Source organism: Hypomesus nipponensis, chromosome 23 (genome assembly GCF_054491055.1).
Source record: "Hypomesus nipponensis isolate SF chromosome 23, ASM5449105v1, whole genome shotgun sequence".
Lineage (NCBI taxonomy): Eukaryota > Metazoa > Chordata > Actinopteri > Osmeriformes > Osmeridae > Hypomesus > Hypomesus nipponensis.
In genome coordinates, this window is record NC_140383.1 from 5,405,098 (window position 1) to 5,431,520 (window position 26,423).

The window sequence follows — 26,423 nt, forward strand, 5'->3', positions numbered from 1 at the left end:
CCCATCTCCAAAACAAAGTAGAATGCTTGGTGATGTAGACACATACAGTTTACAGTACATACTGCACATATAATCAAATGAGGAAAATGATGTAACACCTTAGATACTGGTGGTTATCAAGCATCTTTTAAGGGCCTTATTACCTATAAACTAACACTTATTACAAGCACCAGGATCTAAAGTGTTACAAAATACAATATATCTCTTCATGGAAACCTTTAGATTTTTTTGAACAGGGCTGAGGTAATGAGATGGATTTGGATGTCAGTGATCTAAGGCTATTCTGATCCCAAAATATACATGTGAAAACTTTGCTGGCATATATCAAAGTTGAATTTTCACTGAGACAAACTTAACTCACTTTCTCAGCAGAGCAGGGAGTTGATCCAACCTTGGCCAGGACGTGCAGTAGGAGAAGGGGCAGATGGAGCGAATGAGATCAGGCAGTCTGGGTTGGTGCCCACAGAGAGGGTGTCTCCCCTCTCACCAGGAGCCTGGCAAACACACGGAGAAAACGTCTGTCAGGTATGGCCAAGGCAGTTTAGAAGTAGATCATTCGATGTGCTGATCTGAAAGATAACTTCAATGGACTATATTTGGAAATCATAAGCATAATGAAAAGCTTGCATTACAAAATGTCTTTCATACAAAGTGATCTTAACTGTTGCCCTCGTGATTGAATTAGGCGAAGTTCATAGAAGTGATGAAATTACTGTCTTTCCTAAGAAATCCCTTCCTGAGGTTTTCAAAAGGGGAGGTCTTGGTCAGAATCGACAAAGTGCACCCAATTACTTTAGCATGTCTTATCTCTGAAAGCCTTGGTATTAATCTAAAGTCAAGTTTCACATTTTTGGTACTTTAAGCAGATTTTGAATTGGTCTGGGATTAGAGGCTTAATGCAATCAGTGCTAATCCTTTAATCTGAAACAAAGTTTTTCCTAACATAAAGTTCGTAACCTTAACCAGAAGTGTTTGCTTCCTAAGGGAGAAACATGTGACTTAAGATAAGCAAAAGTTTTTAAAAACAAGAACGGGATAAATGTAAAGCAATCATATGAAGGGTCACGATGCATGATTGTCACTAAAAAAGAGATTCACTCAAATAGTGCATTGATAAATATAAGGATGTAATTTCCTTCCTCATGTCACACAAACAAGCTGATCTCAGTTGTCCAGTGGTAGATCCAGTGGTCGGGAGTCCCCTTTTTTAAACCCTCCAGGAGAAGCAGGGATCTCAGGTTCCTGGTCGCCCAGCCTCATCCAGGGCTGTGACCTTCCTCTGTCCTCTCTGCTGCTGCTCCTGATGCCAGCAGGCCCGGGATGTCAGAGAAGCCCCACGGAGGTCTCTCACCACTGCTCTCAGAGAGGACCGTCAGGTTACGACCACCAGTCTTGCACACACAACATGTCAAGTCAAATATTCAAGGTCAACTATTGACATTTCAAAGAGAGTGATTCTTGAGTTTAGTGGGAGTTGTGTCTCCAGGCTGCATTAGAACGCCTGGCCTTTTCAGCTGTTGGATGGCTGGGCTAGGATGAAGTGTGGATGAAAGCTGCTTTATTCTGTGCAGATGGACAAGAGGAAGTAAATAGGTATGTGGTTGAATTCCCATTAAAACACATCCAGACATCCTGTGCTCTCTCTCTGGCCTGGTCAGAGTTAGACTCCATGGTGGCCAGATTCAGGCAGGCCAGCTCCAGCTAAACCCATCTGGGGAGACAGATATGGCTCACAAAGTTTAACCACATTTCTCAGTGCTGAGGAAATCCCCTGGCCTTGCCTAACAAGAACACTGTTTTATTATGACAACAGAAGCCAGATGTCCTATTTTGGCAATTGGGTGCACCTGAGAGTAGGACGACTGGTTACTGGATTTAGTACTTTGTCTACCCACCCACTTGCAGACTAATTAATAACACCGAATAAGGCCTGTATATGGCTTACTGACAACACTATTAAAATGCATCAGTAAGCATCAGAAAAAGATAACTAGAGATTCAGTTAAACCAAACTATACAAAAGGTTTAAACAATTTCTTCCATGATTCAATAAATCCATGTCGTAACTACAAATGCAAAAACATCCATTGGAATCGAGCAAAAAAAGTATTTCCCTTGGTCATGCTTCCCTCTTGTGGCCATTCAAGTAAATTACATAAATACAGATCACAATAACGTCTAATCACTGCAACATAACACATTTCCGGAGAGGAAGTATGTTTTATAAAACAGATGACAGTAGTAGCTCTATGAAGTATGTCCAACCGTAGTTATGACTCTGCTTGTAAGTGCTACTATACTGTAGCTTGCTGTGGTCTCCAGGTTGGCCCCTGGTGTGTGTGTGTGTGTCTGGGAGCGTCTGGCAGGTCCCGTCAGCGTGGTGAGGGCTCTGACAGAGGGCAGAGAACCCACACGTTTGTCACCTCATTCCTCTGTTAAAGTCTGACATAATTAAATCTTTATAGAGTCCTGAGACGCTGCCAAAATAACCACCTTCCGCTCCGCTTCAGTGAAGCATGAGCTGCTCCGATTGTTCCTGACTTCCTTTCAGAGAGACTCTGAACAAAAGCTGTACAACTTGGAGCACACTGACAAAGTTATTTTCTGAGGTTCAGTCAACTATGAAGTAAAATACCAGGACAAAAACTCCTACTCAACTATGAAGGGATTCTATCACAGAACTTTAAAGGAAATGTCGGTAGACACAAGCAGTCAGGAGGATAGAGTTACCGAATAGTTACAAATGAAGGGTTGCGCAACACCTCACAGAAAAATATTATGTGAGACTTCACACTAATCATCACCTTTTTGCAATTTAAAAGGAGCATTTCCACATGAACTAATTTGCACGTTAGGCCATGTTATGCATTTGTCACCTTTCATGTGTAGAGTACGTGGGGCAAGAACTGTGAGAGGAGTAGCGGTGACAATCAAAACAGGACCCACTGTGAGTGTGATAACATAGTGTCATAGATAATAATGGAGACGAGAGATTGGTAGTAAAATGCTTACCAACTGTTGTATTTGGATGAGTGAACGGACATATCAGTCACACACTGTAAGGCCACTGTGGAGTATAGTAAAGTACTACAGTATGCTACAAACAGTACTGAAACCACTACAATATGCAGTCCAATGGTAATGAGTGAAGACATTAGTGATCAAAACAGCAATGCAAGCTGTCTAGCAACCAATAACAACTTACTCCACGCAGTGTTGAGTTAGAACAAAAAGCACAGGCAACAAAAAGTGCAATATTATACTGCATCATCCAGATACTCTGAAAAAAGGCTCAATAGCATCCAAATACACTAAGGCAAGTGAAACAGCTTTTAAAATCTTGTCTCTTAGAGGAAATGCTTGTTCTCTTTCTAGGGACTGTCTCTCAGAAGCAGTGCACAAGCCTTTATGGTAATCACTTAGATAAAGTATAAAATAGGTCAAACATGATAACATACTGCTTTCACTACATACACAAGACAGTGGCTGGTTGGATGCTCTCTTGATCATGGCATACGACATACTGTACAATACATTCACAAAATAATACAAAGTTAGAAACTGAAATACGCAAAGACAGCTACAGTGTGCAGTTTTGAATAATATCGTCTCAAACACGTTTCGTTATAAAAAGCCATGACAGAGCGTGACGGCGGCAGTGTTGGTCTCAGGGGTGGTCGTCACAGCTCCAAATGTTTCAGTCGAACCTTTCAAACGCACGTAGGCAGAACCGCACTGACACAATGACAAGACAGACAGTGGCACACCATAGCCAGTGGCTGTAAAAGGCATCGTCCCCCCAGACCGCTGTTGGCCCAGCGGTAGTGCAACGCTCTGGATCCATCAAACCAGTGTCTCTGGCAGCGTGTCTGCATTATCTGGTGATAGGAGCTGCCATATCTGCCATTTGTCCCTCTGCCACTGAGGGCTTCTAGGCACCGTTCCCTCCGGACGACCAGATGCGGTCCGAGGCTCCACAATCTGGGGGACTGGGCTGAGGCTCTGAGGGGGCCTCCGGGTGGTCTGGGGGGTCAGGTACCCATGCTGGGAAGCAGGGTAGGAGGGTGTGGAGACAGGGCTACCTCTGTGAAGTCCAGGGTACGGAGGAGGGGGTCTCCCATCAGCCCGAGCCCTGCCTCTCAGGGAGGGGCTAACCGGGGGACCGCCCTTAAACGTTAGGTCCTCTGAGCTCCCGGATCCTGATTGGCTGAGGGCTCTCTGATGTAATAATGGACTGCCACTCAGCTGTCCTGTGCCTTTCTGGTCCTGAGGGCTACTGCAGCAGCGAGTCACCGGGGGGTGGGGCCTGCACTCAGGCACACCCAAAGAGGTTTGAGTCCGTCGGACAGGAGGCTTGCTGTTGCCTTGGTGACAGCTGAGCTTCTCTGATGAGTCTTGGGAGCTGCATTCTGACAAATCACCTTGACAACCTGAGGGAGACCAAATCGCATAAATTAACATTCAAATGTAGCTCTTCTATGAAGCACACCCTCTTGAAGTAAATCTCCTGAAAAAAAGAACTTACCAGAGATGAAATGAGGATCCATGAACTCTTTTCTTAATGTTGCATGCCAGGCTCCCCAGACGGTTTGTTCATGGGCAGTGTCTAATACACAACAAAACAAACCAGGTGTATTCTAGCTTAAAACTCATTTCCCATTTCCATTTCTCCGCACCATGTTATAAAATCATCCATAAGTCACCTCTGTCAGCATCCGGGGCCATGCAGGTTTCGCTGGGCTGCCCTTTGACGTGACCCACCGGTGAGCTCTGCTCGGCCCTGCTGTCGTCCTGCCCTGTCCTGGGGAGACGGTCTGAGAGGGCCCTGCTGTCGTCCTGCCCTGTCCTGGGGAGACGGTCTGAGAGGGCCCTGCTGTCGTCCTGCCCTGTCCTGGGGAGACGGTCTGAGAGGGCCCTGCTGTCGTCCTGCCCTGTCCTGGGGAGACGGTCTGAGAGGGCCCTGCTGTCGTCCTGCCCTGTCCTGGGGAGACGGTCTGAGAGGGCCCTGCTGTCGTCCTGCCCTGTCCTGGGGAGACGGTCTGAGAGGGCCCTGCTGTCGTCCTGCCCTGTCCTGGGGAGACGGTCTGAGAGGGCCCTGCTGTTCCCCCGCTCACTGGGGTCCACCTGGCACTGCAGCAGGCGCTCCGACAGCACGGGAGAGTTGTTGTCGTAGGGGGAAACCTCCCCGCTGGAGGCCTTGTTGGAGTCACTGGATGACTGTCTCTGGTGGAGCGAGAAGGCCTCGTCCGCCCTCAGCACCCTATGGAGGAGAACGGGTGAACGTGTGGAGCAGGAAACGACAGTTGGAAATGTTTCGTTCTCAATAGAAAAACCCATGCTATTAACCAATGGTATTGTCTGGGGAGAAAACCAAAAGCCAATGTTTTTTTTCTCTAGTTGTGAAAAGCTCCTGCCTTACACAGGTAGACCACCAGGGGGTGGTCACAGTTGCTCTTAGACCCCAGAGAGGGTCCTGCTGTTAGTGGCAGAGCTCTCTGGTAGAGGCACAGCAGGGAGATGAAGCATCTGATCTATCTAATCACGCAGGCTGACTCACGAGGACTGTGAGGCCTTCCTCCTCAGCAGGTAGTCCACCACGTCGGGGTCTGTCTCCAGCAGGCTCATGAGTACCTCGCTCTGGAGGTCAGGAGGAACCTGGGGGGGGGAGGGAGGGGGGGGGGAATGAGAAACACAAATGGGATGGATGCAAATCAAATGTACTTAAGCTCAATTGAAGACAGACAATTGAAAGGTTTGTATGATTCATGACACGTGTAAAACTGGAAGCCTCGTTAGGGATCCCGTGCCACTGAGAGACGAAACGTTGCAAAGAATCGTTCGTCCTCAAATGGACTGGACCGTATGTGGGCCATATCTGGGAAACACAGAAGTCTATTACGCAATCCTGGAAAGGGCAAGGGATTGTTTTGATGAAGGCCAGAAGAGTTGTGTGTTGAAAGGACCAGTCGAGTGACGCTGAGAGAAACAAAGCTGAGATACTGTAATCAGACACAACCTCCGCAGAGTGATTCACCATCTGGTCCCTGCCCTGATGTGGACCCCAAACCCACCAGGGGTGACAAGCAAGTTGCAAGGAGTTTATTTGGCTTTTCCATAACAGGCTTGGTTTTTATTAGTGACTCCGTCCGGGCTAATTGCATCTTAAAAAACGTACGAATCTCATGTTTACATTTCATTAAATGGAGCCACGCTATTAAACTGAACAATTCCTCCTAAACATTCGGTGGTATTCTGTTTGTAAAGCTGAACAGTGACTAAGAGTGATGAAGTGGATTAGGTTTATTTTCCGGTTAAAGGCAGGTTGCTCCCTTTGTCGTATACCTCTTACAGGAAGGTAGCTCTCTTACGACTTGGGAAAGTGCTTCCCGATAGCGATGGCTCACCATAAAAAGAGTCTGGTGTGTGTTGATCATCCGCTGGACCACACCAATGATGGCCGTGCTCTCCTCCGCACGGGCGATGCTCTGAACGGCAAACTCCTTGTCGGAGCTCTTCTGCTTGTGCAACACATTGGGTCCAAAAATGGTGGCCAGGTTAAGCGACGTCATCTTGTTTCCTGTGATCTGAACACACAACAGTATGGCTGTGAGACAGGTTTTCCAGAGGGTCGGTAGTCTTTGTGTTGCTAACATGCAGAGTGTCTTTACACTAAGATATACCGAGTTCATGAACGTGAATGTTTAATGTTGCCTTTACTTCCCATGCTGTGGCTAAAAAAGAACAATTATATTGCTGTATTATTGCTGTATAGTTTTTGGGTGAAAGAGGAGGTTCTGGTAGAAATGCTCACCCTCCAGTACGGGCATGCGTATGTGTCTGGCCATTCACGTGTGGGACAATGGTCTGATACAAGAACCAATACTAAAGATGTATTTTTCTGTACTTAAAATCCATCATTGTAAACACACATACTGTGGTACAGTACAGCATACTATCTCTCTGTTACTCTCTCTCTCTTTGTCTCCTGCAGCATGCATACGCTCTCCCTCTCTCTCTCTCTCTCTCTCTCTCTCTCTCTCTCTCTCTGTCTCGCCTGCTCTCTCTCTCTCTCTCTCTCTCTCTGTCTCTCTCTCTCTCTGTCTCTCTCTCTCTCTCTGTCTCTCTCTCTCTGTCTCTCTCTCTCTCACTCTCTCTCTCTATCCTCTCTCTCTCTCTATCCTCTCTCTCTCTCTTTCTCTCTCTCTCTCTCTCCTCTCTCTCTCTCTGTCTCTCTCTCTCTCTCTCTCTCTCTCTCTCTCTGTCTCTTTCTCTCTCTCTCTCTCTCTTTCCTCTGCCAGAGCTGGCATACCTGAGCTCCTTCTGCTCGGTAGAATTAACAGGGTTTGTTATGCATTGTCACAAAATCCCCAGTAATAACAGGATAATGAAGCCTGAACTGATCTCATTCTGGCTGCCTGACCAGTGACCCTGTTACCTCAGAACTCCCAGCCTTATGTGCGTGACTGTTAGCAAGGATTTTTTTTGACCGTGTCTGGCACAGGAAGCATTTCAGGATCATACTAAAAGGTTTGTTGATGGACATTAATTGGAAAGAGTATTCAAGTTGACGTTGGACAAAGGTTTTCTAATAAATTGCTGAATTACATGCACGGCAGAGCAAACATCGAGAAACCACTTTCAGTAGAGCAGTGTAGATGGTCAACACGCACACATACACACACACACAAATACTCACACACAGACACACACACAGGAAGGGCTTTTCTGCAGCCCCTGTGACAGCGCCACATATTCCTGCTCTGCTGTACAGTGAGCTCTCACCTCCTGTCTGTCCCTGTCATGGCCGTCGTCGGCGTGGGCGGCGACCGTCGCCAGGAAGTGGAGGAGGCGTTGCAGGGTGTCACTGTTGCAGGGAGGAAGTAGGTAGACAAGCAGCTGCAAGACAACCTCCTGGTCTGAGAGGTCCAGCACGGCTGAAGGACAATAGGACAAGACCAGTCAGTGTGTGTGAGGTGCGCGAGAGTGTGGATGGGGTCCTGTGATTAGGTAGAGTGAGAGTGTGTATGGGGTCCTATGATTAGGTAGAGTGAGAGTGTGTATGGGGTCCTATGATTAGGTAGAGTGAGAGTGTGTATGGGGTCCTATGATTAGGTAGAGTGAGAGTGTGTATGGGGTCCTATGATTAGGTAGAGTGAGAGTGTGTATGGGGTCCTATGATTAGGTAGAGTCACAGTGTGTATGGGGTCCTATGATTAGGTAGAGTGAGAGTGTGTATGGGGTCCTATGATTAGGTAGAGTGAGAGTGTGTATGGGGTCCTATGATTAGGTAGAGTGAGAGTGTGTATGGGGTCCTATGATTAGGTAGAGTGAGAGTGTGTATGGGGTCCTATGATTAGGTAGAGTGAGAGTGTGTATGGGGTCCTATGATTAGGTAGAGTGAGAGTGTGTATGGGGTCCTATGATTAGGTAGAGTCACAGTGTGTATGGGGTCCTATGATTAGGTAGAGTGAGAGTGTGTATGGGGTCCTATGATTAGGTAGAGTGAGAGTGTGTATGGGGTCCTATGATTAGGTAGAGTGAGAGTGTGTATGGGGTCCTATGATTAGGTAGAGTGAGAGTGTGTATGGGGTCCTATGATTAGGTAGAGTGAGAGTGTGTATGGGGTCCTATGATTAGGTAGAGTGAGAGTGTGTATGGGGTCCTATGATTAGGTAGAGTCACAGTGTGTATGGGGTCCTATGATTAGGTAGAGTGAGAGTGTGTATGGGGTCCTATGATTAGGTAGAGTGAGAGTGTGTATGGGGTCCTATGATTAGGTAGAGTGAGAGTGTGTATGGGGTCCTATGATTAGGTAGAGTGAGAGTGTGTATGGGGTCCTATGATTAGGTAGAGTCACAGTGTGTATGGGGTCCTATGATTAGGTAGAGTCACAGTGTGTATGGGGTCCTATGATTAGGTAGAGTCACAGTGTGTATGGGGTCCTATGATTAGGTAGAGTGAGAGTGTGTATGGGGTCCTATGATTAGGTAGAGTGAGAGTGTGTATGGGGTCCTATGATTAGGTAGAGTGAGAGTGTGTATGGGGTCCTATGATTAGGTAGAGTGAGAGTGTGTATGGGGTCCTATGATTAGGTAGAGTCACAGTGTGTATGGGGTCCTATGATTAGGTAGAGTCACAGTGTGTATGGGGTCCTATGATTAGGTAGAGTCACAGTGTGTATGGGGTCCTATGATTAGGTAGAGTGAGAGTGTGTATGGGGTCCTATGATTAGGTAGAGTCACAGTGTGTATGGGGTCCTATGATTAGGTAAGGGAGTGTTTGTGGTGTGTGGTGCACAACGGTGTGTTACAAGGTCAGTCTGTTTGGTGAGAATGTGTGTGGAATTGAGTCAGAGTTGTTGTGGAATTGAGTCAGAGTGTGTGTGGAATGGGGTGTGTTGTAGAGGGAAGTATGGGTGTCCCTGTGTGGGTGGCAGAGTATGTCGTTTACCCATCGTAACGTGCAAATATGCGTTGAGACCATCATGAAACCGCGACGAGACTATAACTGAACCGTGTTGAAAACAGGTGTCGAGTGGAGAAGGGGTCCCTCACATGTGGTGTTGATGAAGGCTGTGTAGAGCTCCCTGGTGAGCAGGGGTTCCGGCATGTCTCTCAGGAACTCCTTGAGGAGAGCAGCCACGTCATGGACGCACTGCTCCTCTTCCAACCGCATGTCCACGCCCTGGTCGTACTCCTCGCGGAGCTGGGGAAGACCGCACCAACGTCAGACATTAGACTCATGCAGACATGGACCGAGGGACAGCTCATATCATCTTAAAGAATCTGGATACCCAAGCCAAACACGTTTTACTAAACGTATACTAACATTGAAGTTGTCAATGAGTAAAGTAGGTGAATGTACAAAAACAAGTACACTTGTACATTTATCCATTATTATTTTTATACAAAATATAAAAATAATACACATGTATAGAGCTGGATCATATGTCATAATGTCATGTCAACAATATTGGTGGCAATTTCTCTTTCTGTTGACATTTTACCTGTCGTACTCTTTTTTTTGAACTGCCCACGCGGAAAATGCCAACCGTTTGAAGACCTAACAAAAAAGAGGAAAACAGGAGGAGAAAGGTCGTCACTGCTAACGTAAATAAAGTAAATTCACTCCTCAGTCCTGAAAACAGACACTGCCCACCCAACCATTAAGGTCACATGTTTCTTAAGTGAAAGGAGCCACTGAACCCAGGATGTGGCGGGTACAGTTGCACCCAGGGTGGGAGAAACACTGAAGAGAGATGCAGTGATACCTTTAACACATGAGTAGACATTTGTGATTGAAACAACATTGAATCATTCCAGTTAATAAAAAAAAAAAAAACACTTCCACTCCGTAATACGTAATAACAAACACCTCAGGTTCCACAGTCAGGTCTCGCATGTTCCTGAGGATCCGGTGCCTACCATATTTCTCCAGGTGCTGGCAGCAGGTGTCCACCACCCGGGGCACCTGTCTGTAGATGGGGTTGAGGCTGAGCTTCTTGTCCCGGTGCTTCTTCTTGTTGCTGGGCGTGTCGGTGGGCAGGGACAGCTGGAGAGCTTCCAGCAGACGAGACTGGTTGTCATCGAGGTCGGTGATGCAATCCACAGACACTCCGCCCTGCCCCGACGAGAGACGGAGAGGACAGAACAGTCACGGGGAGAGGCAACGGATGACGTGCGGTCGCACGGCATGAAGAGCGGCGGGTGAATGTGGGCATGCGGTCCAGGGAGGGGGACGGATGAGACGGTGTTAAATCACGCGTAGCGAGCACACGCGGTCCTCAACACAACGCAGGCCTCGCGAGTTGGGTTCACGGTTACACAACGCGACATCATGTTTTCTACAGTGATCCTCTAGCGATATTAAATGATGTTAGATACTACGTGATATCTGATACGAGTGCTATCACAGTACAGGATCATGTTCCGCGTTAGCGTTAAAGCGACTAAGTCCTTCCAAACTAAAGATGTGTGTCGACGTGGGCTGCGTGTCGGCTCTCAGGCGTCGGGGGAGCTTACCCTCCTGCGCGTGCGTGGGAGGGGTTCAGGTGTGTTGGGGGAGGACAGCTCGTTGGGCGTCTCGGAGGTGGAGCTCAGGGAGGAGTTGCTGCTCGACAGCTCCTTCATGAGCCTCTTGGAGGTGGAGGTGAGGTGGAGGAAGGACGTCACAAGGTCGTTGGGGTCCCAAGGCTCTTCTTGTTGGGGGTCCAGACGTTGCTTCAGCAGCCGGTCGTTGGAGATCACCTGGGATAGGGGAATGCCGAACGCCTGGGGGGCAGAGTCTGTGCAGAGGAGGAGGGAGACAGATAGGGGGGAATCTGAGTTCACACTCAACATTGGCCCGTAGTCAACACGATAAAACACTCACTTGTTGTTGAGTATTAGGTAACGTGTGTCCTGCCAGGATATCCACATGGTTGGTTTGTCCTACAGATATTTTCAATGATATGGTTTCTCGGTTGATTCATTTTGGGGTTTCTCCCTCCATGGGTCTCTAACACTGTCATGTACAGATCCAGCTACTCTACAGACCTAAGGGCTCGAGCGACTCTGCAGATCATTGTGGGAAATGCAGAGTTTAACGAGAACAATGTCTTGTTCTTTCTTCAGAGTCAGGGGTCTGGCCCTGTGAGCACGGAGACAGAATGAAGGACAGGGGTCGGCCACGCCTGAGGACTTTCTGCCACGACTGAGCCACCTCTCAAGATTGTTTTTATTATTTTCTCGACTGCTCGGCCCACATAGAAACTCACATTCCTGCCAACATTGTTGCAGGGGGTTGGGCAGAGCAGTTGTCGAAGCAGCCCCTTTTCTAGAGGGTTCTAGCGTATATTTTCGCTCAGTGCTGGCTGCGTACAGACAGCTGAGAATGCCTGTTTTAGTGAGCTCGACATAGCTGCAGTGTAACGGATCAAAGGGTGCCTTCTCCACTGTCAACGGCTGGCCGCGTCTGTGTGTGAGAAAACAGGGCCCAGCTGGGGGGGAACAAAGGTCCGACAGGCCCGACCGAGTGGCTATCCCACAGCCTCTTCATACGGTTACTAAAAGGAGTTGTGTTTATCTTCACAGGGATGGAAAGACTAACAATAATATTATCACTCTCTGTTGTAGTGAGACTGTCTTATCGCGAGACATTGGTGATGGACATCTGAAAATACCCCAAGACCGCCTTTAAATCAAAGCCTGGTAAAATGTCCTATCAACATACTATCAGAGGACTATCCTGCGTCATCCTGCATAATGTTCATAGGTGAATGGACGGTGAGGTTGCTCAGTAGGTTTACTCTGAATGGGTTGTATTCTGTCCTGTACCTTTGTCTTTGCTCTTCTCTTTGGCCAATGAATCCAGCTTGGTTCTGAGTGACTTCTTACGTTTCTGGCCATCTGGAAGGGAAGAAGACAGCTAGGTGAATGCATCTTTCAGGCACCTCTTAACATCCTGACATACCTGCTTCATGTTAAGATCATGAACCAGCTTTAACCTATCTCATCTCAATCGAGAAAGGGGGGGGGGGAATCGGCTTTGACATGAAACCCAATCATCCATCATTTTGTCATCAGTATGTGGAATGTGAAAAGAAAGTTAAGTAAAAAGAGATTTAATTTATAGTCCTTCTACAGCTCTGCGTGCCCATCTGCACGAACACGAACTGTGTCCTACCTGAGGAACCCAATCCGTGTGTAGACAGACTGGGCCCTACATACATCACTGCTGCCGATGACACTACCATTTCTCCAACCATCAGCGCTTCCATTCGCTTTGTAAACTCTGAGCCTCTCCTCACCGTGAAGAATTGGCGAGGATATCACCTGGCCGTTGTGTGTGTGTGTGTGTGTGTGTGTGTGAGAGTTCTATGCTAACACACACTAGGGAAGTTAAGCCCTTGTCACAAGTGGGAATGTGATCCATGACAGAGCTGGCTGACATAAAAAGAGCCCTACCGACATGGAGACACTCACCTTACTCTTCTTAACACTACGTGGAAGATGTCTACAGTCTTTCTCCCATGTCACTCTCTAAATTCACTTAGTGTAAATAGTACCTCCACTGTTGTTGCCGAGTAAACACGATACGCAAAATCCGTGACAAGGTGTAGAAATACATGCTTGTTTTGGGTTGGGTAACATCCATGCGTGCTGTGACAGGCCTTGTAAAAGGGTTTGAAACAAATAAGAACTGCTATGAGTAGATGGAAGGGCTTCAGGTGTGTGTGTGTGTGCGTGTATACGTGTGTGTGCGCGTGTGTGTGCTGATGAAGAAAGTGTTTTGTCTGTCTCTTCATAAACGGAGTGACTAAGTTCAGTTGAGTTCTGGATTTTAATAAGTATTTATCAATCTGCAGATTGGGAGAGAAAACCAGACCTCTGACAATAAATGACAACACAACACCAGGCTTAGGTCTCAATCAAGTCTCTCTCAGCTCTGAAGGCCAGAGGACCATCTTTTATAGGGCACAAGAATGTTAACATAAATAGTGACAGTCAGGCAGTAATAACGTTACAACAGTCTCAGAGAAAGAGATTCACAGCTCCCAACACATGACCACTCAGACTAGAGAGTTCATAGTTGGAGCTCTCCTTGCAGTCATGACAAGGAACATTTAGCCTGTACTTTCTCCTGATCTCGAACATCTATTAACCCTGACACAGACACAATCTACTCTTATTAATAGCAAACTTACATGAGAACATACTAACTAGTATCCAATGACTAGTTCTCTTGATTAGTGAATAATGTAAGCACACAGGAAATCTGAATTTCTTCCACAGTGTGTGCGTGTGCGCTCTCACTCACGTACCTTTAGGGATGGTAATCTGGCAGTTGAGGTCATAGTCCTGAAGCAGCCGGCTAAAGGCTACATCCTGCAGGCGGTCTCTCTCTAGCTCTGAGAGGCTCTGAAGGGGTACAGGCTTGAGGCGAACACTGCGCCCTGACATGCTGTTCCAGGTGAAATCACCCTGTGAGACACACACACACACACACGTCAGACATCCATCAGAGCTGTCACACGTACATGGATCCAGAATATTCATACTTTGTTGCCACATAAACCATTTTAATGTCTTTGCCTAACCTGGCAGCATAGCTAATTAATCATTATCGTGTCTTTCCTATGATTGAAAAGGAGACCCACAACAGGTAGAGTTTGAAGCTCGTACTGTAAGTAGGAAAGAGAGCTAACGATTGTACTGCGCTCCATTTTTGTGAGTGCTTGTTTTGTGAAAAATATGTAACGTATTAAACATATGCATGTGCGTTGCATAAAAGAAATTAAGACAAAGTATGGACAGTTAGCAACAGAGCCAAATTCACATACAGTAAATTGGTAGCAAAACCTACTGACCGCAAAGACCTTTTGCTGCCATTCTAACCAAGCTGTCCTTTCATCATCATCTTTCTTGTTCTGGTTGGAAGTCAAAGACTCAAATCGAACATCAACGCAGTCATCTCTGTGACTAGGAGGAACTTGGTGGAAAACACAGCTGGATGCTCTCCCTCTCCCACTGTGCTCAAGTCTGCCAAAGCTCCATCCATGCTCAGGAATCCCAAGCGTTCACAATCTCCTCAAACCCTTCTAAAGAGACGCTCCAGACTGGTTATGTAACGCAACACTGAAACACTGCCATGTGTGAATATATACTGTACATGAATGTACAGTACAGGGATGGAAGAGGAGTTAGATAGTGCAGTCTCAGTAGAGTGGAAAAGGACATTTGATGTTTTTCTGTGACGGTAATGCAGATGATCCTAGCTGGGCTCTACTGTATCTCACTGGGACGTGAATAATCTATCTTGAAATCCTTGACCTCTGAGTATCTCCTTGCAAATCCATGCTGTCGATTAGACTCCCTTTGATCCAACGCAGTCAAACCAATCATTTGAGCCAAGAGCCATGCTCCAAAGAGGCTTAACAGCTCATTAGCAGACTAAGGATTACAGTAAGGTGGTTTTCCCCTGTTAAATGAGCATATCAGTAGTGGTGTGCCTTTACAAGAAGCAGATATTACAACACTTACTACTGGGCAGGGGATGTTTATGGATGATAATGGAATTAAATATATTTTATTTTCAATTCAAACAAGGAGGATTTGGAGTACTTTGCTTTGTTACTATCTCCTGCCTTCTCAGATAGGGGTTGTCCTGTCGATGGATGGTTGCTCTCTCCCCAGTCTAACCTCGTCAGTCGTGAATGAGACACACACACAGACTTTACAACGGTATCCACCGCTCCCTCAACCATTTTGCCTTTCTGCAATGCTCTCTGTGTCTGGCCACGAAAACTCTGTTGTCAAAGAATGCGTTTCATCTCCCTGGATGCCAGCCTAGTATCCAAACTCCCAAACACACCATCACAGGGCTTTTACTGAAAAGGATACCAAGCACAACAAGGGCTGATGAAATTCTCAAGACAACGTCATGTTGTGTCGTCAGGATGTAAATTACTAGAGGGGCAATTTTAGTATAAAAGTGTATTCTGGTTAACAGAACGAAAGGGACAAAATGCATCGATTTCCATTTCGACTCAGTGGAACAAAGGTCGGAGAACTACTACTCATCCAACACATAGTATGAGCTGTAATGACAATTCTCCTCAGCCTGTCCAGACATTCCTACAGAGTGAGTTTCTGGGAGTGGGCACTTTCTCCCTATCAGATCTGAGTCTCCTCAAGTTCCCACAGTCCTCTACTGACACAGTGGAGTGAGCCTGACCCTGAGCTGTTTTACATAAACACACATCCCTACCTTCTCCCCTCATGAAGCTCTCCTTACACCTTGTTGTATAGGTTTTCTGCATTGTTCTGCCTGTTTCTCAAAAGGAAGTGTTTACTACAACCATGTGTCGGGTGGATAAGCTGACTGGATGTTGCTGCAACACCACTTCAAATGAAAGCTACCCACATGCATTGTACTATATTATGAGCGGGCATGAAGTAAGTGGTTCAACAACTTTTCTGTTGGACAATGTTCATTATGCCACTCCAGAAAGAGCTAACCCTAAGAAAGAGTTCATGTAGAATCTCAAAACTGTAACTTATCACACCCTTTTCAGCCAGTGACTTGCTGTGAAATAAACTATTTCCAAATATCATTTTTACCCTCTCTAAGGCACACCTTGTTGTTTTTAGAGCAACTGTCATATACAGGTATGACAGTAACCCTGCCGTGAATATCTCATCCAAGAGCTGGCATGTGAGAAACACAAATTGGGGCCTGTAGTGTTTAACAAGACCTGTACACTAAAGTAGATCCACAACACCGTGTCTAAATGAGACTCACCTACAAGTCAGATTATACATGTATTCATTATTCTCTAGGTCTAACCTGAATGACAGATCATCAGGAAGGATAGGCACAACAGCCAAGCAATCTAACATATATAAATAGGATCATGATCCAATAAGAGTTATCAAACAATGTAGCATGGAGTTAATGAGGCAGCACAACAGACATTGTGTTGCGGTTGCATAACACAGCGTTTTCAAACTTCTGTTTCTTAACATATTGTATCACTATCTATATCTATAGCGAGCAAATACCTGAAAGAGTTAACCAACACAACTTCATTTTTGACTTCCATGGTGTGATATAAAAAGCATGTTGTAATACATGTGGAAAACAATGAGCGGAAATGAACAAGGTAAACACACCATAGTGAGATTGAAAGCCTAGATTAAAGCAATCAACCATACTTGAGTTGGATCCGAAGGGTTGATGAATATTCCTCCCTACCCAGGAAGCAACTGAATGGAACAGTCTAGTAGAGATGTGTTGAGACTGGGGCCATATTCACTCTTAAAACAGATACATGTGTAATAAAACAGGATTCTCATGTTTTAAATCTCCAAAATGTCTGTATAAAAATACAGAGGCAAATGTAAAATCTCTCAAATGTCAAATATCTCAAAAGTAAAAAATACACGAGTATTCATGTGGTGTCTGTCAGGTTGACTGACAATGCTAAGTCACTATGAGGTCTGAAAAGTCAAGTTCAAAACTCCAGTTCACGTGTTGCTGAGTCAGGGGATTTTCCAAGAGAAAAAAAACATCAGTCGTGCATAAAACATACAGTACTTAAACCTGACCAAAACAATGCAATAGGGATTGTCCATCAACACTGTCAAATAAAACAAATATTCAGTCTACAATGCCGGACATTGTTATGCTTCTAAACACAGTACTGTATATATTTATACCTCATACTTCCTGGTATACTTCCAAGGTGACCTGTCTGTCTGATCTGGACTACCTTGAAAGTGATTCAGGGTAAACAGGAGAGCAAATCAAACCCTTCCAGTAAAGGAATCCCAGAAGTTGCAGTGTACAACTCTAACTGACCTGAGCCAGTGAGTTTAAAGGATTAGCGCAAACCTTTGAGTACAACACTGGAGTACACTTTCCAGTCTGTAATGAGTTCATTAGTCTAAAAGTAACATATTTACAGTACCACTTTAACCAGAAGTGGTGTACAAGGAAGTCAATACTTCCTTCCTCTATGAGGTAGTAGGAAGCTGTTGCTAACTTTCTAATGATCTGATGGTCCAACACGACAGTTAAGAGTCTTACCCTTGAACTGGCTAGTCCCATTGGTTGTGTTGGCATGACTATGTAGATCATGGCTATTAAGCCATTAATCACACAGTTGAAAGGTGAAACGGATGTGAGCATTTTTAAATACAGTTATATCCTGTGATTAGTGCCCACGTAAGAGACAGCAGTGCATATAATCTGAGGACTAATACCCAGGCCTTTGGGTTAACAAGCTAATACGATCTTGACATACATCAACAAAACCTGGACCGTTACATAAACTGGGATGAAATCATAAGCCTGGCAAAACACTATTGTTATAAGAATATACTTATTGGACAAATCTCTTATCCCTTATGGTCTTGCATGATCTTATATCGTCATAACAACCACAACAGACCAGTGCCCTATGAGTATTGTTCCAGCAGCCAGTCTCTCTGATATAATCCTCTAGACAGGTGCATGAAGGCTGTAATGCTGTGTGGACAAGGTAGCCATACTGTATGCTACAAAGTAATCCATGGTGGTTCTTGAACTCTTACTAAGTGCACATAACTATCTACACCACGCAGCACCAAGACTAAAGTTGGTTAAGTAAAAAAATGAATTCCCTTAAATACATAATGGTGCCAAATTCCTGAATGATTTCATATGATGGTAAGTGCTTCATGGTTACTCCCATTAGACCAGTTAAGTAAGTTTCCCCTTTACTACAAGTTTGCAAACTCAAGACTTTGTTAAAGGCATACTCACTTACCTTAGGTTACATGATATTGACCCAAAGTAATTTTATTAAAAAAGAAACAAGGAAAATAACGTTTTTTTTTAAATTATTATTATTTTTTATTTTTTTTACCTTGTCTATCCGTATTGTCATCATAAAGGTTTGTAGCCCATCAAGGTCAATCAATAAAATGTCCAAAAATATACCTTCAAAAGGGATTTTGCTACTGCACTACATGGTCCATTCACTTCCCTGTACCTACTTACAAGGTATGCAATGCGCCTGTCGAGAGGGTCCCACATGCTCAGTATAATGCTGTCGGTCGGTCCAAGACGACGCCTGTGGGTTTAAAGTCCAGAGAACTGGGTGCATACCGTTGTGCGAGCAAAATCAATAACGACTTGTGTTTTTTCGTTTAATGGCGCTTCTTGCATAATAGTTCATGTCTGTTCAACAACTGAGGTGCGTGACGTCCTTAGAGTTGCTGTCTATGTTTTTATTGCTGTTCAGGGAGGAACCGGGAACAAAACACAAGGAAACCTGACGATAAAAGTGGGCGGGGCACTAGCGCTGCAGAGCTCTCTCCTCCGCCGAGACCAGAAAGGTTTTAAGTGCCGCAATTGGGCTATATTCGCCATACAATACCACATAAAAACTTGATGGATGTTGTTAACTTTCGAACACATTAAAGGGACTCAAAATCTTCGATTTAAATAGTAGATATTTAATCATTTTTAGTAAAATACAATTCTCTAATCGTGTCCAGGTAACCATTATCCTTATCATTTTAAAGACAGGTAGGCTATGAAAAGACAACCTGAGGCTCTGACGGCCGATCAGGTTCAGGACTTTTGTAATAGGGTACAGGTTCAATCAATATACAGATTGGACTGACTGCTTGTTTGTGGCATGTTCAGATAAACAACCTACCAATAATTAAAGTTACATAGTATCAGTTTGTTTCTGTACATTTTGTAAGAAGAATGTATCTGGAGTTTGCCTTAAAATATTGTATTTGTCCGAATGAAATAGAGAAGTAGTAACCTATCCGATCCCGGTATCCCAGATTCTAATTTCCCATGTGAACCCAAAGTAGTGTACTAGATATACATTAGTTTTACGTGTTATGTAACACGTGCTGATCTCGCCATAAAACAAGCCAACCTATGCAGTAAATCAACTTGAGCATCCTCAGAGAGCACTACTTGCTGAAGAAGAGAAAAACCACTGCAGCACCACCCTTTTATGGAGTTATTATGTTCAAACAACATACTGTAGGCCTACCGTAGATCAGTAAAAGTCCTACAGACTTGCCTAAACTCATGAAGTATAGCTCACAATCAATATTCAAGTCTGATTTACATATTTACGTGTTATTTGAATCATTCTATAAACACTGTAAATGTAAAGGCATGTGGTTCTTGTGGAAAAATGGAAAGTTTGTTATTTTTGGAGAGTGCTGACATATTTTGCTTTAACCATCTAAACAGGAAGAACTGTGTCCGAAACGAACACACTGGAATGTGCTGTCAGGTAGTCAGGGAAACGGCTGCAACATTATCCACAACCATTTCACTGTTGTTACTTATGCACCATCAACCAGATGAAATCTTGTACTTTAGACCACATTTACTGTATGACCTTAGGTCTCTAGTTTGAGTCTTTGTTAAGTATAATCTCTAGCACATTTACGATGAGCTAATATTTTAGGGTTTTCATCAGTCCATGGCATACAAATAAATTAAGTTTGGACACAGGAATATCATATGTTTAAACGTACACCATCCAAAAAGCCACTCAGATTAATGAAGGGGTATTTTCAGAGGCTGTTTGGAACAATACCAAGAGGCCTAGCACTACAGAAAAAGCCTTGCACTGCATAATAGTCAGGGCAGGTGCGGATTGTGTTAACACTCTGATCCCACTGCTTTAAGCCTAACCAATGTTCATCATTCGAAACCATCCAAACATATGTACCTTGCCAATAGCTTTAACAGCCAAGATGAATTCAACAGACATATTGGCTCAGATTTTCTGAAATTTGTATATACTATGAAATTAGCCAAACACTCAACTCTGTCTAATAACAATGTAGGCCTTGCCTGATTGGCCATTGTGCATTTTATGTATTAGTATTTCCTTCATACAGTGATAGTTGGACCCTGTTTTAAGTCTTGAACATGAAGTGAAGTTTAAATTACTCCCACAGTTTCCATTAAATTACAAATGTAATGCAGATCGAGTTTTCACTAAGGAACTGAATGCCTGTCAGAGGGGAGCTAAAGCATGCTCAGAGTGGCATGGTGTGACTGGCGCAGAGGGGCAGGGTGTGAGACAGCAGACTTCTCAGCACCATCACCCCTCTCCCTCCCCACCCCTCGCCCTCTCTGTCTCGTGCTCTTCCTCTGTCCAGCACCCTTCTCCTCCTCCAGGATCTTTCTCTCCTCTCTCTCTCTCTCTCTCTCTCTCTCTCTCTCTCTCTCTCTCTCTCTCTCTCTCTCTCTCTCTCTCTCTCTCTCTCTCTCTCTCTCTCTCTCTCTCTCTCTCTCTCTCTCTCTCTCTCTCTCTCTCTCTCTCTGTCTCTCTCTCTCTCTCTCTCTCTCTCTCTCTCTCTCTCTCTCTCTCTCTCTCTCTCTCTGTCTCTCTGTCTCTCTCTCTCTCTCTCTCTCTCTCTCTCCTCTCTCTCTCTCTCTCTCTCTCTATCCTCTCTCTCTCTAGCGCTCATTGGAATGCAGACGGTGTTCCTCAATAACACTCCAGGGGCGAGTGCCAGAGGCTAACTGGGGCCACACTGGCACCTTGGCCCCTCTCACCCAGCATCCCCCTCCTCACAACCTACTCTGCGTAAAAAAAGAAGGGGTCCTGTCACGTCACAGCGCGTCACTCTTCACTGATAGCTGTAAGAGAGTATATTGTCATTTTACAATGCAGTACTGATTTGAGTTTTGCTATAATCGAAAACATTTACTCAACTGCCTTTTCTGAGTGATGGGACAGAGAAGTGGTAGAAGTAGGCCATCCTTAGCAGTACCAGTACAAATGGCAGCCGTGCCCCTCAGAGGGTTAAGTGTGCTCCAGAGCCTGAGTGCCACAGAGAACGTGCAATGGACCAAAGGTCAGACAGGCAAGACAGGCAGGCTACTTTTATTCATACCAGCTGCCGGCAGGCTGGAGATTCACTGGCATCCCAAGAGGAAGGAAAGAGAGCAGATGAACCCTCCAAACATTTCCCTCAAGCCAGAGAATATCCAATGAGGGAGAGATTTATTATCGACTTGGTAACGGGTCAACAAACGGTTCCCAAACGGGCAACTTCAAGATGATGCCTTGCTTACCAAACTCTAAAACAACTAAATATGTGTGGACAGTATGACCTTATAATATTAAAAAGTAAAAAACATAATATGCATGGAGTATATTCGACTGTTTTGTAAGGTGATTATTTTTTATTGAAACTTAAAGTATGACATATGCAATATTATAAAACGGAGCCACTATGTATAGTTTGAACAAATTACATTAGCAGTGGTACAGCAGTAGCGGATAGGAGAACGCTCTTTTTAAAGGCTTGATTGTTGTTCTTTAAAGCACCATGACATTCGTACACCAATTACCTACAATAAAAGATGAATAGCTCGATTTATATTAGCGTGTCCAGGAATAAGTCATGGATATTTAGATATCATTGGCCACTAGGTATCAGCATTGAGCTAAAACTACAGAAACAAGTCAAAGCTTGCTTCCCTCACAGTTGGACAGGTTTTACCCTCTGCAATGGGGCACGGTGATATGTTCTGAAATATCAGACGGTAACCATGGTACATACTGTACTGCCACTGGGTTTCTGGTTTTGATTGGAGTTTTAAAACTGGAAATGATTAAAATAATATGAAAGATACAAAATAAATATAAACACAGGATCCCCCACGTTCCGTACCTTGGGGCCATTTTGATTACCACAACCCCACATCATAATCTACATCAGCCTAAATTAATTCAAAAGGCTGATGTAACCAATGCTAGGAGAACACATTTGGATCATAGAAAGAATGTCCAGAGCCACATGAAACTATAATTCACTTAAACCAGTTATGCCCAAATCTATAACCATGAGGCTAAACTAGCTCAAGACGGAAAGGCAATGGCTTGTTTTATCAATGTTTATTAGATTTTCTCCAAACATCCAGTACCTATGCAGTATCCCCTGTACCTCTGTATGTATTTGCCTGATACAACAAAGACAGCCTATTCAGTGTGTTTGTCTGAGGAGTGGAGTGGGCATAAGAGGGCTCATCATTATGTCTAATGAGACACAGCCACCCACAGTGTTATCTGGAAATGAGCTGCAGTCTCATCTGAAGCAACAACTGGAGCCGGTAGGATAGTCTCAGCGCGTGTAATCATGTTTCAACGTGCATGCTCCCTATATTTAGACTAAAGTACCGGAGAACATCTTTTTTTGTTTATTTGTTTGTTTATGTTGAGTGTTCTCTCAGCTTATTGAACACAATCTAGGTAGACTTCCAGAGTCTGCACAGTCCAGAGTACTGAGGAGAAGGATTCAGACCAGCACTATGATGGCTCCCCATGAAGACAAACAGACAAGCATCTCTATCGCCCCGGTGTAAATAGTGAAACATTATGCGGATGTTCAACACATCTATTATTAGGATTGAAAACATTTCTAAAACTCCAGTGCCAGATCTGTGGCTGTTGTCCAAGGTTTGAGGTTGACAGGTCAACTTACGTTAGTGCTGCAGTTGTGTAGCGTTGAGAGAAAAACACATTGGAGTGGCTAGTCTTGAGGGTCAGGTTGACATTGTGAGAACACGACTGTGCAGACAAACAACCTAACTGTGCTCATTTGTTTGAAATGGTCCATTTCAAACAAATCTCTGTACAGTTTTCTGTAAGCGTTAGAGGACAATGCTTAGATTATGGCTTAAAGTGTGATGGTTGTTGCCGGTCTGGTTCCATGTCAAATACACACTGAAATATGTGCCTGAGGGAACGTTGCCAAAGATCAGGTCATGCAGTTCTGCTGTGAGAAATAAGAGTTGAAGCTTACTTTATGTAAACCAGATGTCTCTTTGCTTTACATATCAACTCAGCCTTCCCAGTCCTTGAGTAGGACCGTACTGGGCACATTCAGCAGAAGGATACAAATGAGATTGGACATGGCTGTAAATATAATTGAGTAAATCTAACTAATGATAGAGAACAAATGTTGTGGATCACATCAAGATTACTATTTCAGTACGTTGAAAGTTAATTTTAAGCTTTCTATTATTATTAATTTTGTAAATAATAATAAGACCTTTTAAAATGTTGTAAAACTGAATTATTCAAAGCAGTAATCCATACACAGCATCGTAAAAACGTTTACGTTTTGAATTCCTTTGTTGTGCTTGGTGTACAGTATAGACTAAACCAGCAACATGCACTATGCGACACACTGTATATCAGTATTGGAGATCCAAACATTCTCCAAAAATATTGGAGACATATTGTACAGCCCATCTTTTAAAGACCGGTGAGAAAAGCAGGACTAGAGACGGCAGGGGAGCTGTGTTTCATACAGAGGGGGAGAACAATGTCAACCTGACTTCACTGTTGTTATTACGACAGTCTCTTAGTTACGGTCAGCACAAACGGCCAGACTTGGATATTTACACGCCCAGCAACATGTGACTGTGATTACTGAACTAAGGTGAGATGTGAGTTGCTCTGTTCGGTGAAGGTTTCTGAGCGTGGTCATGTGAGTCTGAAGGATCTCTCACACAATGGCCCCAACCTGAGATCTGCTTCTGGTCTGTTGCATTCTTGGGCAGTAAGGCAAATATAAGCACTGTTGTAAAGCTTACCCAGGAACTGATGAATGGTGCTCGAAGCTGACAGAATATATGCAGCAGGATTGGAAGAGAACATCATCTCAATAGTAATGTTCCATGACACTGTTGTTTCTTGCATATTATCAGTCAAGGGACAATGGTTTCCATATGCAATGCCAAATCAAACTATTCTCATAAATGTGCTTTCTACACTGTCGTTGGTGTAATTTCCCATGGCAACAGTAGTATACCAACCATAAATCGCCCTAAGCGTTCCAAACATCACTGGCAGTTCATTCTCATCTAGAACATGAGCTGCATCTGTCTCTGAGTCAGAAGTGTAAAGAACATGCAGGAAACAATCTTACATAATACCTCTGGTCTCATGGGGCTCTCTGCTATTAATCAGAGTCAATCCGATTTATAGTGATTACATTTCTGAGGGGTCTGGATAAGAGATCTGAGCCCTGGTTAGTGACAGTAGTAGAGGCCAGATGCCTGTCATAAATTAGAGCCCTATCGTTATGTCGCCCTAACAATACATCTCCTTCACACTAGACAAACAGTGCAAGCAGGAACACCATCCTGGGGGTGGTGCTGCACAGATCTGCACAGACGACATCACAGTCACAGTTAAGAGATTAAGAGTTAAGAGTTAAGAGTTAAGATCTTCTCATAAAGGCTGTGAAAAGGAGGTTCAACCGAGAACGAAAGGTTGGATGTGTGATGTAGGTGAATTCATTCTATTGACCCTTCCATTACCTAGCTATTGAGCTGGGTTTACTTTGTATTGAATCCAGGCGGCAGATCCATCCATCAGGCATTGTACATGAGTCTTCATCGACAACTTTCGTCCATGAGTAATTATATTGGCTCATTAGGACAAGTGACCTCATAATTCTCTCAGCTCTACAGCTTCCCATGTTGCCATGGATAGTCAAAGGTTTAAAAGTTTCAACAACTAATCGTAAGTTGAACATCAAAAACATGTTACTTGACACTGTGGTCTCTACTCTAACAAAACACTGGCTATTTTCAGCTTAATGTTGAAAGGAGGGTCTTTAAAATAAACAAATCCTTGAATCTATTGTTATTTTTGCCTTTCACTCTTTTGTTGGATGTCTAACAGTGCATTAGTATGTACTGGTGTTGCTGCCTTACATGGCTTGGTTTTACTTAAGCCAGAACATTCAATCTTTGGTGAATTCCAAGTCATAATAGGTGGAAATAAGGGTTTTTACGAAACCAAGATTTCCAATTGCTTTATATCTAGACACACTCAGTGAGGAAGACTTATCCAAACATTGTGCCAGACTTAAGTTAACTAATTAAAGAGTTTCTTTGCAGCTCGTCTTGAGAAATGACAGGAAATGAAATGCCTGACCTGCAGCAGAACGCCCATCAGTAAGAAATAACACACATCCCTGGGCTGAATGGTCACAGGGATTTAGGTTTTCTGGCTCATCAGCAATCAGTTATTTAAAAGTCTGACGGTTCTAGGAAGTAACTTAGCCCGGGTTTGAGAGAGGCCAAATTGAGGACAATAGCAATAGAAACAGATGTTCACAAATTAGGTAGAGGGCGTTTGTGGAACACTTTAAAAGCCATGTTTGAAGAGTATAAAGTATGTTTGCAGTTGGCTGCTGGGATACAGTAAAACAACACTGGTTGGGCTTCATCTGAGATGTACTGACCCATAGCTAACTACAGAATATGTGTTGGTGGTGAGGATTGGTGGATAACTCTACTTATTTGGATGGAGGAACCTGCATTGGGATCAGGTCTTACTTCTTGGTATGGTTCTGTCCTTGAGGACTACATCATCTGCTTTAGCATCAGGGGGTCGGGAGAGAGGACAGGAACTGGAGGAATCTGTGAACTCAAACGTGCTTCAGGCAGTACACCACTGGACAACCTCACTGGAACTTCACTAAACACTGATGAGGCAATATGCTCTGTGTCTCCAACTCAGGTAACACATTCTCCCAGAGTGACATCTTTTCTCTCCACACATGTCAACAAGTAAAGACGCGCAAGGACTTGAATGTACAATGTAAGGTCAGGATCATTTGACCAAAGGACTGCTTTGAATTGTTCTGAGAAAAAAAGTAATGTAATTAGATTTTGTTTCATCAAGCCATTTGTCATTTTTATTTAAGGTAAAGACATGCTTCTTGTGTCTGTGGTTTGAAAGATCACTGGTTGTAGTCCACAACAAAAATCCAGAACAGATCAGTCATTATCCCAATAAGTCATTGTTGAAAGTTGGATTCCAAAACTGTATAACTGGACACACAGGATAAGACCATTTAAACTAAAGCTCTGTAACTCAAAAT

General features: G+C 44.2%; 1 protein-coding gene across 2 annotated transcripts; it reads right to left on the minus strand.

Annotated features, from left to right (window-relative positions):
* Positions 1-3,000: 3,000 nt before the first annotated feature.
* On the minus strand, positions 3,001-26,081 carry LOC146233765 (rho GTPase-activating protein 6). 2 transcript variants are annotated; one of them, XM_084689836.1, is made up of 13 exons: positions 25,876-26,081; positions 13,802-13,961; positions 12,315-12,386; positions 11,022-11,284; positions 10,425-10,620; positions 10,007-10,062; positions 9,555-9,705; positions 7,783-7,934; positions 6,405-6,584; positions 5,558-5,655; positions 4,704-5,260; positions 4,526-4,606; positions 3,001-4,430 (listed from the first exon to the last, which is right to left on the minus strand). In XM_084689836.1, exons 2-13 carry the CDS (start codon positions 13,938-13,940, stop codon positions 3,844-3,846), a joined length of 2,532 nt encoding a protein of 843 aa, XP_084545962.1. In that variant the 5' UTR covers positions 13,941-13,961; positions 25,876-26,081; the 3' UTR covers positions 3,001-3,843. The 2 variants fall into 2 exon arrangements, with proteins under 2 accessions (XP_084545962.1, XP_084545961.1); XM_084689835.1 differs by lacking the exon at positions 25,876-26,081 and adding an exon at positions 18,389-18,717.
* Positions 26,082-26,423: the final 342 nt, after the last annotated feature.

What these genes read in the sequence shown, in the direction of transcription:
- LOC146233765 (XM_084689835.1), bottom strand. Translation starts at nt 18,412, where the DNA reads ATGATGACAATACGGATAGACAAG. An exon ending in AGAGAAGAGCAAAGACAAAG is followed by an intron (nt 11,285 to 12,314) that starts GTACAGGACAGA and finishes TCCTCTGCACAG; the next exon opens with ACTCTGCCCCCCAGGCGTTC. An exon ending in CCAGCACCTGGAGAAATATG is followed by an intron (nt 10,063 to 10,424) that starts GTAGGCACCGGA and finishes CTTTTTTGTTAG; the next exon opens with GTCTTCAAACGGTTGGCATT.